The sequence below is a fragment of the Colossoma macropomum genome, unplaced genomic scaffold, assembly GCF_904425465.1.
Source record: "Colossoma macropomum unplaced genomic scaffold, Colossoma_macropomum, whole genome shotgun sequence".
Classification (NCBI taxonomy): Eukaryota; Metazoa; Chordata; class Actinopteri; order Characiformes; family Serrasalmidae; genus Colossoma; species Colossoma macropomum.
Window position 1 is genome coordinate 36,502,333 of NW_023494804.1, and position 14,479 is coordinate 36,516,811.

The window sequence follows — 14,479 nt, forward strand, 5'->3', positions numbered from 1 at the left end:
CTGGATCGCTGCCGGCGCTGCCATTACAGGCCTTAGCGTGTTTTATCAAACAAACCCCACAGTTTCTCAACACGGAGTTACAAAGTCCTGTAGATTGAGGTAAGTGTGAGCATTTTGGTAATACATGTGTGCGTTTAATGAAACAGGGGACTAATTCAGTTATTTTTACAGCTAAATTATCTTTAGGGTTTGCTTCATGTTAAAGGCCTCCATACATTGACTGAGCTCCATACGCTGAATACGGTGATATGTATTCACATGCGCACAACGTGTTCATCAGGAGCTGAATGAGTACAGATTATTATATAAGCACATTTTGAAAATTACTTATTGAACAGATTAGAGTAGTTAGAAAGCTTAATATGTGTGGGGCACTTCAGTACTGACTCATTGAAAGCCTGTCATTAATACATAAATCTACTCAGCAAAAATATAACAAATACCTTAAGGTACCTGAATAAACAAAAAAAACAACAAATATATTTAGTTAGTACGTTTAGTTAGTTAGTCACGGGTAGATATTATTTGTCTTTCTTGAAATTTCTCGTCTTTTTTTATATCCAATCAGATTATCGGTGCTGGCTACATCCTGCACTTCTTTGTGAAAAGCACACTTTTGTAATTTTGGGCGGCGATTTCATTTTATTTCATTGCCATAATATTTTAATATTATTTTTAATAAGGCGGTTAGGGAAGGGGGTCATTAACAAAGGAATATAGTAAAAGTGGAACCTACATGTTAGCAAGACTAACTAAAGACTCTAAACGAGTAGAATCTCGACCATGGCAGCTTCAGTGCGCCAGGGGAAAGCTGTGACGCCCTCTACTGGCAATTAGGTATAAGGGTCCAAATGACTGTCTCTTTATTTTTGGGAAATATGAGGACAGAGGGGACAGGTGTGAGGGACTTCATGCTCAGGAGATAGTAATAGAAGTAGGACAGGGTTATTTAGGTGTAATTTATTGCATGCACACCGTAATAATAATAATAATAATAATAATAATGATAATTTGATGATATTAACTGAGTAGGTTAAATGTAAATAATAACATAAATGTGTCATAATATAGCAGTTAGGCATTTTTGCACTAAGCTATTATGTTTCTCCAACGTGTGACTCATTTTAAAAGAGAGTAAGAGAGCAGATGGATATATACACAAACAGAGAGAGAGAGAGAGAGAGTGTGTGTGTGTGAGAGAGAGAGAGAGAGAGAGAGTGAGAGAGAGAGAGACCATGGTGCTAGCTTCATGATTGTGACCTCTCAGTTCACTCAGTGGAAATAATGTGTTCATTACAATGCAATTACAGACACTTAGGCCCCTCAGAGTGAAGAGCCGGGCTGCTGAGAGGGGCCAGATCTGGCCCTTGATGCTAACACAACCCTGATGTGTGTGTGTGTGTGCGTGCATGTTGTGCTTGTTTGTGTGTGCGTGTGTAGTCTGTGTGCAGGCGCAGGATGTACAGTTTTATGGGAGGAGGGCTGTTCTGTGCCGGAGTGGGGAATATACTCCTGATCGTTTCCACAGCAACAGATTATTGGATGCAGTACCGTCACTCAAACAACTTCATGCACCAGGGCCTATGGAGATACTGCACGCCTGGCAAATGCTTCACACACACGGACAGCATCGGTGAGCTTAACACTGCGCCCCCTCACACTGCTTTATTCTGCTTAACACAACACCAGTCTTCACTGTCTTTCAGTCTCTCTTCATTCTAGAATGGGCACTAATCTGCATTAGATACTTCATATCATAAAATAATCAGACATAATTGTTTACACCATATGATTGGTTCATTTCAAGACTGCTTATCCTACTTTTTTTGTATTTAATTTTTTCCCTGGGTTTCACTTACAATGTTATATATGATATAATATCATAATATTATAATATTGTGTGGTATATGTACTAAAAGCAATCAGAATTCATTTTTACATGACCCAACCTCTTGTTATGCTTTAAATTTGAAAAAAAAAACTATTTGTACTGTGTCTTAAAGACTGATATATGTAAATTATTTCTCTTCTGACTGGCTGACCTGCATTGTGGCAATGAATGGGCGGAGTTAACTGCTGTAGGTGCACATATGTAAAGAGGTTGGGTTTTGTGATATCACAAAAAACAATGAATGCAATACAGGCTTAGTTTCAGTATATGGACTATATAGACTAGATAACCTTAACAATGTTGACGTAGTACATCAAACACTTGTAGTTTCATCTAAGCAAGGACAACTCAGTTTCCCATTTTATGGGCCCTTCAAACCTGAAATCCTTTGCTTTTACTTAACAATAACAGACATGTTGCAGTGATAGGATCCAATGTGGTTCCTAAAGCAGGTCCATGTTTCTGAATGATGGACAAGCGTTCTGGTTCAGTAAGATTTCACATCTCTATTTGAAGTGATAGGCATGGTTGAGATTCAATTCTTGTTCATTAGTTAATCTTCTTCTAGACTGTAACTAGGAGTAGTGCTCTGTAAACCCCCCAGTGTTATTAGGAGACACCCCCTGAGAACAATATTCATTTGAGGTCTTGTTAATTGACTCATTACAAGGCTAATTATCATAATAGCTGAAGCAATGAGGCAAATGTATGCAGACACTCCCTCCAAAGCGTTTCCCCATGCATTCCACAGCAAAGCCTGACTGAAAAGGTTGATGATTGTGACTGTTTACTATGTTCAGTCAACTCTTGAGGTCTTCAGCAAACAGCCTACTGAAGGTGTCCTCAGACTGTAAAACCTACCAGTGGCTGCTGTGGAGGCCACTGACCTTTGCTGACCTCTGTGTGTCCTCAGCCTACTGGGACGCCACGCGCGCCTTCATGATCCTGTCGCTGCTCGCGTGCTTCTTCGGCATCATCATCGGTATCATGGCCTTCATCCACTACTCCACCTTCGACAGGTTTGATAAGACCTTCGCCGCAGGCACGCTCTTCTTCATCTCCTGTGAGTAGCTTCATCTCACCACACGGTTGGCTTTCAGTCAGTCAGGCGCACGTGCGACCACTGATGGAGTGTTCCGTTTGAAAACGCTACAATATCATAACGCAGGGTTTCACATAAACAAGCTCGAGGATTTGACTGTAACTTTCCATGGCTCGTGCTGAAATGACCAATCGTAATAACAAAGACACAAATAAAAACCCTAAAAAATAGTAACAATTAATAAAAAAATTATTAATGTATACAACAGCAACAAAAAGCTATAATAATAATAATAATAATAATAATAATATGAAAAAGAATATTATTTTAATACATTATTATTACAATACATGATTAATACATTTTAAACAAATTATTATTAAATTGATATTTATCATTTATTGTACATTATTAACAATAAATATAATATTATAACATATAATATAACATTTTTCATCCCTTTGGATAAAACATATTCTAATATTATACATTATTATATTTTATCTTTATCGTTATTATATATTATTGTTTTATTTTATTTGTTTTGATCCAGAAAGATAAAAAAAATATTATTGTTGTTGTTTTTGTTGCTCTTGTTGCTGCGTTATGCATTAATACTAGTGAGTCCACCAATAAATAAGTAACTGTATTCAGAATGCATTATTTTTCATGCATGTCTGTAAATAAAAAACAGCTCCATACCGAACAGAAATTCTCTGTGATCTGTGACTGAAGCGAACAGGTCTGCTCTGTGTTTCTCTCCGCAGGCTTTTTCGTGTTCCTGGCCATGGCCGTGTACACGGGAGTGACTATGAACTATTACGGCAAACGCTACGGCAGCTGGCGCTTCTCCTGGTCCTACATCATCGGCTGGGTGGCGGTGGTGCTCACCTTCTTTTCAGGTACCTCCACACACAAGCGCACTTGATTCTCTGTCGCGCCGAGTGGAGAAGAGCGCGCGCCATGTCTGAGCTTCTCTCCTTTTATTGATTGTTTTAGGCTGAAAGAGCTTCTCATCTTCCTCCTTTATTGCAGGTATTTTCTATATGTGCGCCTACCGGATGCATGAATGCCCCAGAAACCCGGCTCCTCACTAGGAGTCAAGATGATGAAGGTTAATCCCACCCAGAGACGATCCCAGCATGGAGTTTGGAGGAAAGAACACTGTGATTGAAATAAAGAGTCTTGGATTCAAATGCGAGTCAAGTTTGTGTGTGAACCAGTGTCCGTTTACTACAGTATATGTTCATGACCTGCACTGCTGAATGCGCTATTAGTGCTATTGCTTTATTTTGACGTACCATTTAGTATGGAGATACGCAGGTTTGGATGCAGCCTTAGAGGTCAGACAGTACCCCTAAAACACCTTTAAATACATAACGTTTCATCCAGGGTAGCCGTGAAGATAATTTTGGGAGCTGAGCATCAATAGATGGTTAAGTATTCTCAACTTTCCCAGAGATACAGAAAGCCTCATAAATCCAGTGTCATTATTATATGACGAGTGAGATACAGATTAAAGTGGAACTTCAGTGACTTTTTTTTTTTTTTTTAAAAAAAGATCTGAAGAGTTAAATCATTAAGATGTAAACAAAGTCATTCAGAGTGGTTTAATGTGAAATGCTCCATTTAAGAACTGTAGAGAAGCTTACCAAGACAGAATTCTACAGAGTGGTGGTGATAGGAACCAGACGTCTGAAGAGTGTAATGCCTCTAAAAGCTCCCTCACTTAAAGTTATTTAATGAAATGGATATGAGTTTTAGTTTAATCCTTTCAAGGCAGAGGGACACATGAAGGGCTTTCTAAGAAAAACTAGTCCCCATAGATTATTTCCTCAGATTTCTATTTTACCATCATCAGCACTACATTATTAAAACCTCAGAGGTTCACTGGTTTTGCATGGTAAAAAAAATGGCTGTATTTGTGTTGTAGACATCACGACCGCTGGTTCCTATCACCACCACTGTAAAGAAATAGAGAAGAGTCTGTAACTTTCTCTACAACTGAATCGTTTCACATCAAACCACTCTGAATGACTTATCTCAACCACTGAGTCATCCAATTCACATTAACAGACGGAGGAACTGTTGCTGTCTTTCAGACAGGTAGGAACTACATCTCTACACCTCCCAGTCCCTCAACACAGCATTTTGACTCCTCAGAACAGAAGTGCATTTCTGCCTTGAGAGTAAACAAACAGTGAGTCATGTCAGATCCCTGCTGTTAGCTAGGAGGAGATGGTTTGCTTTATTCACGCAAAAATGTCACAACATATCTCAACAACAACGACCCAAGACTTTTTCCACTTGGAGATAAGACGTAGCGTGTCAGGTGGGCTGTAGTGGTCTGCTAAGCATGAGACGCACCGTCTAGTAACACTGCAATCCTCTTAGAGAAAGGCAGCGCATTTCACTTTGATTAAATGGCTGTTTAAAGCGGCTTAAGTGCGCGGACTCCATCCACCATCCCAGTAAAGACCATCTCATCACCATTACTTCATTTACTTTCTCATTTTGCCTTAAAAGCAACTAGTTAGCTCCATTCTCGAAGTAAGCAGGCTTGCTTTGGTTCCCATTGCCATCATCCAAATCACAAGATCACTGTGGGGCAAACTACAAACAGGAATGAGATAGTAGATTTTAAAATGTGCTAAAAGTGGGCCAGTTAGAGCTAGATTAACTCTGCAGGTTTCATTTTTCATTTGGTGGTTTTAGAACTGCTTTTTTTGGTAGGCAAACCTAATTTGTTTACTTGTGTACAAATAAAACTGTTAGTGCTTTTTCCTTTAATTTTATAGCTCTTGATTACTCAATCCAGCAGTTTTCTTACTATTCTAAGGAGAATGAAATGCAATAAGGTTATGCAATTCAGTTGCTCTTCCAATTTGGCTTCTATTGCTGTTAAAACACCATTTTATGGTTGTTTTAATTCTCCTTTTTTGTAATACACACTAAATCCTTGTTTTTCAAGGATAGCTTAATGTTGTAACCTAAAGAATTTCATTTGTGGCCACCTGATTGGCTGAAATTCTTTGGTGTGCCTCAAGACCCTAACTTCCATTTCAGACCCCTTCTTCAATACCTCTGAACTCGACTACAGAGACAATTACACACTATTCACTAAAATGACAGGCAACACACTATTCTGCCAACTTACAGCATTCAAGTGGTATGGACATTTTCAGAAAGACTACAACATGAACTTTTCATGCCGGATGTCATGTAAGCATCTTGTATTTTGTTACATCATGCCCCAAATTGTTCTATCCCATATCCATATATGAGTTCAGATGGTCCAGTGTTTGCCCACAGTTTCCGATGTAATATGGCATCTGGGTACTTTAATGTCTACTAATTGATGAACATCACACTGGAAGCCTATGAAGTGAAGAGTAGACCTGCCCTACTATTTTGACACTCTATAGAAGACTATGAAGTGAAGAGTAGACCTGCCCTACTATTTTGACACTCTATAGACACCTATGAAGTGAAGAGTAGACCTGCCCTACTATTTTGACACTCTATAGACACCTATGAAGTGAAGAGTAGACCTGCCCTACTATTTTGACACTCTATAGAAGACTATGAAGTGAAGAGTAGACCTGCCCTACTATTTTGACACTCTATAGACACCTATGAAGTGAAGAGTAGACCTGCCCTACTATTTTGACACTCTATAGACACCTATGAAGTGAAGAGTAGACCTGCCCTACTATTTTGACACTCTATAGACACCTATGAAGTGAAGAGTAGACCTGCCCTACTATTTTGACACTCTATAGATGCCTGTGAAGTGAAGAGTAGACCTGCCCTACTATTTTGACACTCTGTAGAGGCCTATGAAGTGAAGAGTAGACCTACCCTACTACTTTGACACTCTATAGAGGCCTATGAAGTGAAGAGTAGACCTACCCTACTACTTTGACACTCTATAGAGGCCTATGAAGTGAAGAGTAGACATGCCCTACTATTTTGACACTCTATAGATGCCTATGAAGTGAAGAGTAGAACTACCCTACTATTTTGACACTCTGTAGAGGCCTATGAAGTGAAGAGTAGACATGCCCTACTATTTTGACACTATAGAAACCCATAAAGTGAACAGTAGACCTGCCCCACTATTTTGACGCTCTATAGAAGCCAATGAAGTGAACAGTAGACCTGCCCCACTATTTTGACACTCTACAGATGCCTATGAAGTGAAGAGAAGACCTGCCCTACTATTTTAGCACTCCATACACTTTTCAGTACTGAACAGTCACTGGGGTGGTCCCCTCAAGAGTGCTTATTCAGCACCTGTATTTAGGGAACTACCTGTGCCATAATCCGTTGAAAATATATTTTAGGCATTAACTAAACACACTTTCTCTTGTCTCCTTTTTTATTTTATATTTCTGTTTTGCATGTTGAACATTGTACCTTGATGAACCAAAAACATACCTGCACAGTACCTTTTTTTCTGACAGTGTAGACGCCTATGAAGTAAGGAGTGTTCATACCTGCTATCTTGTCACTTCATAGAGCCCTGTGGAGCATTTCCACCTCACTATTTTGGCCATAATGGGACGCTTCTGGGCAGTGATCTGAGCACATCATGGTCTCTCAGCTGAAGCCCTATTACTTCCACAAGCTTCAGAGTGACTGAGTATGGATTAGCCGATCAAGACACAGGAAAATATGCGCGAAACGCTCGTTAGAAACTCAGTTCAGCGCCATAATGGAGCCACATGTTTCTCCCGCGTCTCTTTATGAATGTAGTCTACATGCTACTTCATCACTGAGATGAAACTGAACCACCAGATTGTGAAAAAGAGCAGAACACAGGATGCGTTGAGTACTGACAACTAAGTGACCAGGACCAGGATCAAATGAAAACTGCCCACATTGTGTTCCGGCTGATGAAGAGGCTGAATTCAGGTATTCTGGGCCAGCAGGTAATAGTGAACTTCAGTCGCAGCTGATGTTCATGAAATATTTTTGAGCAAATGAGCTCAGGGAGATACTGCAAATAAGGCGACTATTAGAAACTAAGTAAAACATTGCTTTGTAATTCAGTCTATAGGACACCATGTGTACTGAAGTCATGATACATACGCTGCTCCATAGTACGCTGTACCATGTGATCTGATGTCCTTTAGTACGCTGGTGCTTGGGGTAAAAATTAAGCAGTGGTCTACGCTCTGGAGTCCAAAGAGTCCCCCCAAAAAACGGACAGGGCGAGTGTGTGTGAATGAGCTCGGTGTGGAGGAGCTTTGTGCGCCCCATGGGGAGCTGCCCTCCCTCTCCACCCCGGCCCCTATAATTAATCCATAAAGCACTAATTCGGTTCCCCGCCCCGCCGCGGCGCTATTGGCTGAGCGCGGATCTCCACGGCGCTCCGCTGCTACCCCTCAGCCTGGATAAATAGTAATGTACCTGAGGACGGACAGCTTTTCGCCGAGACCTGTCCACCATTCTGCTTTTTGTGGGAAACTGCGGAGCGACGGAGGTGGAGTGGCCGGGTGCGGGCGCTGCGAGCTGCGGGGAGAGTCGCGCGGGCCTTTTGGCAGGGATGAGCGGGAACTACACGGCGGCCGGTGCCCACATGCCTGCCCACAGGGCAACGTCCTTCTTCATCGAGGACATCCTCCTGCACAAACCCAAGCCCCTGCGGGAAGCCTTCCCGTCGCCCTTCACGGGCTCGCTGGCCTCCCGGATGCCCCTGCTGGAGTACGGATACCCCCTCATGCCCACCCCCATCCTCGCCCCACACCCGCACCACCCGCTCCACAAAGCCGAGCATCATCCCTACTTCTTCACCTCGGGTAAGGAGTCTGCGCGCGCCGGGCCTGTAGGTGCTGATGGAGAGCGCGGCTGTGCTTGTGGAAGGATGTGGAGCTCCTGATGAGGCTTTGGCTGTAGATTGTTAGGCTCACTAGTGAAGTCAGGGCAGAGTAGCTGCTAGACAAGCGCACCAGTTATAAGATTCAGAGGAAAAAGATATTTTAGAGGGTTTTTATGACTTTTTTCTAAGATTTTTAAACAGTGCGCTGGTGTAAACAGGCCTGCAGGACCGCTCTTTAATACGGAGCGCGTATGTTTCTCAGTCTTTACTAACAAAACCGATTAATGCACATTAGAAATATTAATTTATTTTAAATATTTGCCACAATTCTACAGTTTAGAAACGTTCGTGTTTCCTATGAAAGATCAGCTGTGTTTCTGTATTTATTTACGTAAATTCGATTTTTTATCCTACTACCAATTATCATTATTATTATTATTTAAAATTTTATTATTTAAAAGTTTTGTATATTTTCATAACAGTACTAGCCGATAATGTGTAATTATTAATTACATTTGATATTTTAAATACAATTTTATTGTATTTATTTGCTTATTTAAAATGTTTTGTTATTTTTAGTGTTATTCTACAGCTACTTCTGCTTCTTTTCCTTTCTTCTTATTCTACTTCTTCTTAATACTACTACTACTATTATTATTATTGTTATTATTATTATTATTATTATTGTTATTATTATTATTATTATTGTTATTATTATTATTATTATTATTATTATCATTAACGCAGGCTGTTTTTTCTCGCTGGTGTAGGGATGCAGATGCCCTCGCTGTTTCCTCCTCATCCTGAGTTGCCCGGTAAGCACTGCAGGCGCAGAAAAGCGCGCACTGTCTTCTCGGACTCTCAGCTGTCTGGACTGGAGAAGCGCTTCGAGCTGCAGAGGTACCTGTCCACCCCGGAGCGCGTGGAGCTGGCCACGGCGCTCAGCCTGTCCGAGACACAGGTACGACCGGAGCACACACACATACACACGCACACACACACACATACACATACACACCACCTTAAACACTTGTTTTTGTCTTTAAAGTCGAGCACTGAAACCAACCGTGTTTTAAAGCCGCGCACTGCGCTGGAAAAAAAACGGTAGTTTGAATTTACACGACTCAAATATGTCCGGTCATCAAATATGACTTAAATATGCTACATCAACACGAGTCCTGTCAAAAGAGGCGCTTGCAATCGCTGTCCTTCGTTTTTCGTCGTTTAGCAAGACTCGTATTTACATCAGATGTTGATGTAGCTCTATTGAATGAAACCATTTTTCAGCATTTACTTTTATTCCGTTTGTTTTGTCGAGACAAAGTAGTTTAGGTCGTTCATAATAATTCGGCTGGCCTGCTTTGAGTTTCGATAACACAGATTATATTTTCGATTCGAGACAACGAGGATCTCTGCAACTGAATTCAACCTGATTTGGTCATTTAAGGCTCCAGGCCGCACTGTCTGCTCAGGGAAACGGATGAGCGTATAAGGAGTGTTTTTGTACATGTGCAGGTGAAGACGTGGTTCCAGAACCGCAGGATGAAGCACAAGAAGCAGCTGCGGAAGACGCAGGAGGAGCAGAAAGCTCCCGGAGAGCAGCTGGACAGATGCGCGGACACGTCGAGCGAGAGCGAGCAGGAGAGGAGAGGAGCAGCGGAGGGCAGGAGGAGTCCGGACACGTACACGCTTGAGGAGAACGAGGACGAGGTGGACATCGAGGAGGAGGACATCTGCTCTCCTGACCATTTACTATAGACTTCACTCACCCTCTGTACATGTGTATACGGAGTGCTGCCAGTTTAGATAGGAAATTATATTTAGTTTCTTTTTCTTCTGATTTTTTTTTACAAAAATATCAGCCTGTAAAGCTGTAATATAGAAGCGCTTTGAATAATATGCATTATGAGCTGAGTGAATTTAGGCGAACTGTCCCTAAATCTGACTTATCTTACAGTAATGCATGTTTAGAATGGATTATTATTATTATTATTATTATTATTGTTATTATTATTATTGATCACGCGGTTAATTGTCTATAATGACTCTTTTTTGTGAATATGGGCGGGGCAGTAAATATTCTATGGACAATCTGTAAATAGAAGCGTGATATTTAGCACTTGTTTAATGAACACTGGATGAGTGGATCAGTTTCTCCTACACTGTGTCGCCTTTGTCCATTTTCACTAATGCATCCTGTTCAAAACTCTCACTCACTAATGTTAAAATAATGTACAGTAAATGAATTATCAAAAAAGAGAGATTTGATGGAAACATAAGCGATGTGTTCTTCTTTTAATGTATGTTCACACGTTGTTTATTTTACATAAGAGGGGGATTCACAATAGTATCTCTTTGGGAACAACCATACAAATACAACGAAAACGATCAATTATTATTATTATTATTATTATTATTATTATTATTTACAGTAAAAAGTAATACTGATAGTACTACTATTTTTATTTTCTTATATATGCACTGGTAACAGTAGTCGCAGTTGTGCTTTCTTTTTAGCAATAATCGGAAACATACTGGATCCTAGTTTGATCAATGATGACCTTTGTAAATACTTTTCAATATTTAAATATTATTCATTTTAAAAATATTAAATGAAAACTATTGCACGCAGCTGAGCAATAAGACCCACCCTACTGGACGTCATCATTCCCTTTTTCACTTATCTTCACAGTGCTTTTGTTCCAGCTGTGGCCCACCATAACTGTGGTTTATTATTTTAACATAGTCAGAATGTAAATGTATTATAATATATACTCTACATGTTACTCAATAAAATGTCACTCGAGGATTTTAGCAAACCTGCCCCGTGTTTGGTAGCGAGAGAAATCTTCCTTTTGCTGGGTTATTTGTGGAGCTACTGCTGACAACATGAAACTAAATTGTTTACTTAATGTAATATGAGGTATGATGATATGATTTCTCTATAACTCCTGTGGTTTAAAATCTTAGTGACATTAGAGCTTCATCCAGTGATTACATCCAGCCTGTCCAACCCTCATTCTAAATAACTATAATAATAATAATAATAATAATAATAATAATTTTTGAATACTCATTTACTTTATTATAAAATTATTAAGTACAATTAAAACAATGCAAAACATAAATATAAAAAAATGCAAATACAAATCCCTGTGAAAAAATATATGATAAAAATAACATAATTGATTAAATTTAGGGCAATAGCCTTAAACTTTAGCACAGAACAGTCACAGCTCACATAAGCAAATAAGCCGCTGCAGCAAGATAAAACCTACATGACCACCAGAGCTGAATGATATCAATATTAAGCTTAATTTTAAGGCAGACGAATGGCACCATTAGAGCTGTAGCCCACATACAGACATATAACTGCTGCACTGATCTCAATTATGAAAAGCTGAGCTTTAATTAAAGCTGTAAATAAACGTATTTCAGCTCCAGAGATGTTCAAAACAGAGCATTAAGGTAGACTGGACAGCACACTGAACCATATTTAACATCTTACTCTTAAAACGCGTCTGCACTACATGTCCTCAAATTTGTAGACACCTGTTCATTCAACGTCTTGTCAGGAATCAATGGCATTAATAAGCCAGGGAGTTTGTTTCTCTTCTGCTGCAGTTGCTCAGCTATTCAGGGAAGGCTTTACACTAGAGGTCTGAACATTGCTGTGAGGATTTGATTGCATTCAGCCACAAGAGAAAATTAGTGAGGTCAGGTACTGATGCTGGATGATGAGTTCTGGATCATAAACGCCACTCAAACTCATCCCAGAGGCACTGGATGGAGCTTCACCACTCCAGAGAACGCAGTTCCACTGCTGCACAGCTCAATGCTGTGCCCTTTATCTAATGCCTGACACTGGGCATGGTAACCTCAGGCTCATGTGCAGCTCCTTCATTCTATCAGCTATGCTTATATGGAGATAATACAAGCTGTGTTTTGCACAACTGAACATCTGTGTCAGCACCCTGAGTTCACAAACTGTAAGTTGTGGCTGGACTTTTGGACATACAGTGTACTACACCTACCATCCACAACGGCCCGTCAAGCCCTTACAGTCTAACCATGTGCAGCTAACATTCATCTGAAGTGTTTAGCCTAATGGGGATGGAGATGTGCGCCACATTTACGCCCTTTTTGGAAAGCGATTCATGCAGTGTTTGTAGAACGGGATTCTGGTTTAGAGGAGGAGAGAAAAAAATGATGAGAATAGGTTGTGTGGAAGGTGATCAATTAAAAGATTAAGCGGTTTGCGGCGCGTGGCTCCATCAGCTCATTGGCAGGGCTCTGCCAAGTCCTTCAGCAGCGCCCACATCAAAGCCCAGCCTCAGAAAGGGGATGCTAATTCACAGCCTCCTTCAATGAACCGATTTCTATGGCAGCACTGAGGGGGAAAAAATAAATAAATAAAAAAGATGTAAAGAGAGGGCAGCGTCCCTCATTAATTCAAAAAGGTCCGGCATTGATTAGGCTCGCTTCTGAGGCTTAACGCTGAAAAACACAGAGCATCAAAGCACACATGATGGGTTAAATAGAGGCTATAATCTAATTAAAATATTACATACGAGTAAATAGCTCTTTGATAACGATCTAAAGCTTCCATTAAAGAAATAGGTGCTCGAGATTGTTTTATGGGGGGGAAAATTATCACTTTAAAAAATACAGAAAGCAAGTTTGCCTGCTCTAATCAGGCTGGCTTCAAAGTGCCATCCTTATTTGACCCGTTTTTTTCTCTCTCTCTCTCCCAGTTAAAGAAAAGGGCAGAGGAAAGTGGAAATAATCAGAGTAATGGGCAGGAACTGGCTGAAAAATAGCACAGTGCTCCCCATTATCAGTGCAGCCAGGTGTGTTTATGAGATCGCCGCTCAGGTTAAGAGATCTATTGAAAGATGGAAAATGACAGCATGATACCACGCCTAGGAAAAACAGCAGATTGCTTACAAAATGTTCAGCCATATACATTTATTAGAAAAATAAGAAAAACACATCACATATGCAGCACTGTGCAAAAGTCAGAGACCACAATTTCTTTACTTCATTTCTAGCCAAAATGGCCAGTATGTACATATTTTCATTTTCAGTGTTAGGAAAAAACAGAAAATGTATGTTACCAGAAAATTAACTAAATAACGCATTAAAATTTTGGGCGTCCTACGTTTATTACAGCAGCCATTCTTTTTCAGGAGACTCATTTTTGTTTCACCTGCAACAAGAATTTCCAAACCTCCAAACTTGGCTGCATTTTCTACTTCTCCTGATCCAAGTAATCCCACATTATGTAATGTGGTCTGGAAACTGGGGTGGTCAGTTCATTGTTTTGCGAACACTTCTTCTTTGCTTGATTTGCAAATGTTCTTTTAGTCTACTTCTTTTTCTCATGAACAGCTTCACGACAGCTACACATCCTTTCAGACTCATAGCGTTGAGCTGTTTTGTCACAGTGGAAAGATGGAAAGAAACACCTGCAGATTTTTTCATAGCTGAAGCAAAAGTGGAGTTTGATTATTGCAATTTTTTCAATTTTTTGACTTTGGCTTTCTCCTTCCTTAGCATGTGGACCATCTTATATCTATTCTCTTCAGAAATATCTCCTGAAGAATGAAAAATTCTGCTTAATGGCCAATGTGATCAGAAATGAAATAACTAAAAGGTCTCTTACCTTTTGCACAGCACTGCACTGATTCTGCACAAACATGGTTCTATAACAAACATTTTA

At 40.1% G+C, this 14,479-nt stretch overlaps 2 protein-coding genes across 2 annotated transcripts; both read left to right on the plus strand.

Moving 5' to 3' along the window:
• The first annotated feature begins 1,458 nt into the window (after positions 1-1,458).
• On the plus strand, positions 1,459-4,030 carry lim2.1 (lens intrinsic membrane protein 2.1). Its single transcript, XM_036595308.1, has 4 exons — positions 1,459-1,633; positions 2,805-2,954; positions 3,701-3,835; positions 3,969-4,030. Exons 1-4 carry the CDS (start codon positions 1,459-1,461, stop codon positions 4,028-4,030), a joined length of 522 nt encoding a protein of 173 aa, XP_036451201.1.
• Positions 4,031-8,342: 4,312 nt separating this feature from the next.
• On the plus strand, positions 8,343-10,692 carry bsx (brain-specific homeobox). Its single transcript, XM_036595699.1, is given in 4 exon segments — positions 8,343-8,413; positions 8,415-8,737; positions 9,528-9,718; positions 10,273-10,692. Coding segments are annotated over 4 exon segments (828 nt in total). The 3' UTR covers positions 10,516-10,692.
• Positions 10,693-14,479: the final 3,787 nt, after the last annotated feature.

What these genes read in the sequence shown, in the direction of transcription:
- lim2.1 (XM_036595308.1), top strand. Translation starts at nt 1,459, where the DNA reads ATGTACAGTTTTATGGGAGGAGGGCTGTTCTGTGCCGGAGTGGGGAAT. An exon ending in CACGCTCTTCTTCATCTCCT is followed by an intron (nt 2,955 to 3,700) that starts GTGAGTAGCTTC and finishes TTCTCTCCGCAG; the next exon opens with GCTTTTTCGTGTTCCTGGCC. An exon ending in GGTGCTCACCTTCTTTTCAG is followed by an intron (nt 3,836 to 3,968) that starts GTACCTCCACAC and finishes CCTTTATTGCAG; the next exon opens with GTATTTTCTATATGTGCGCC.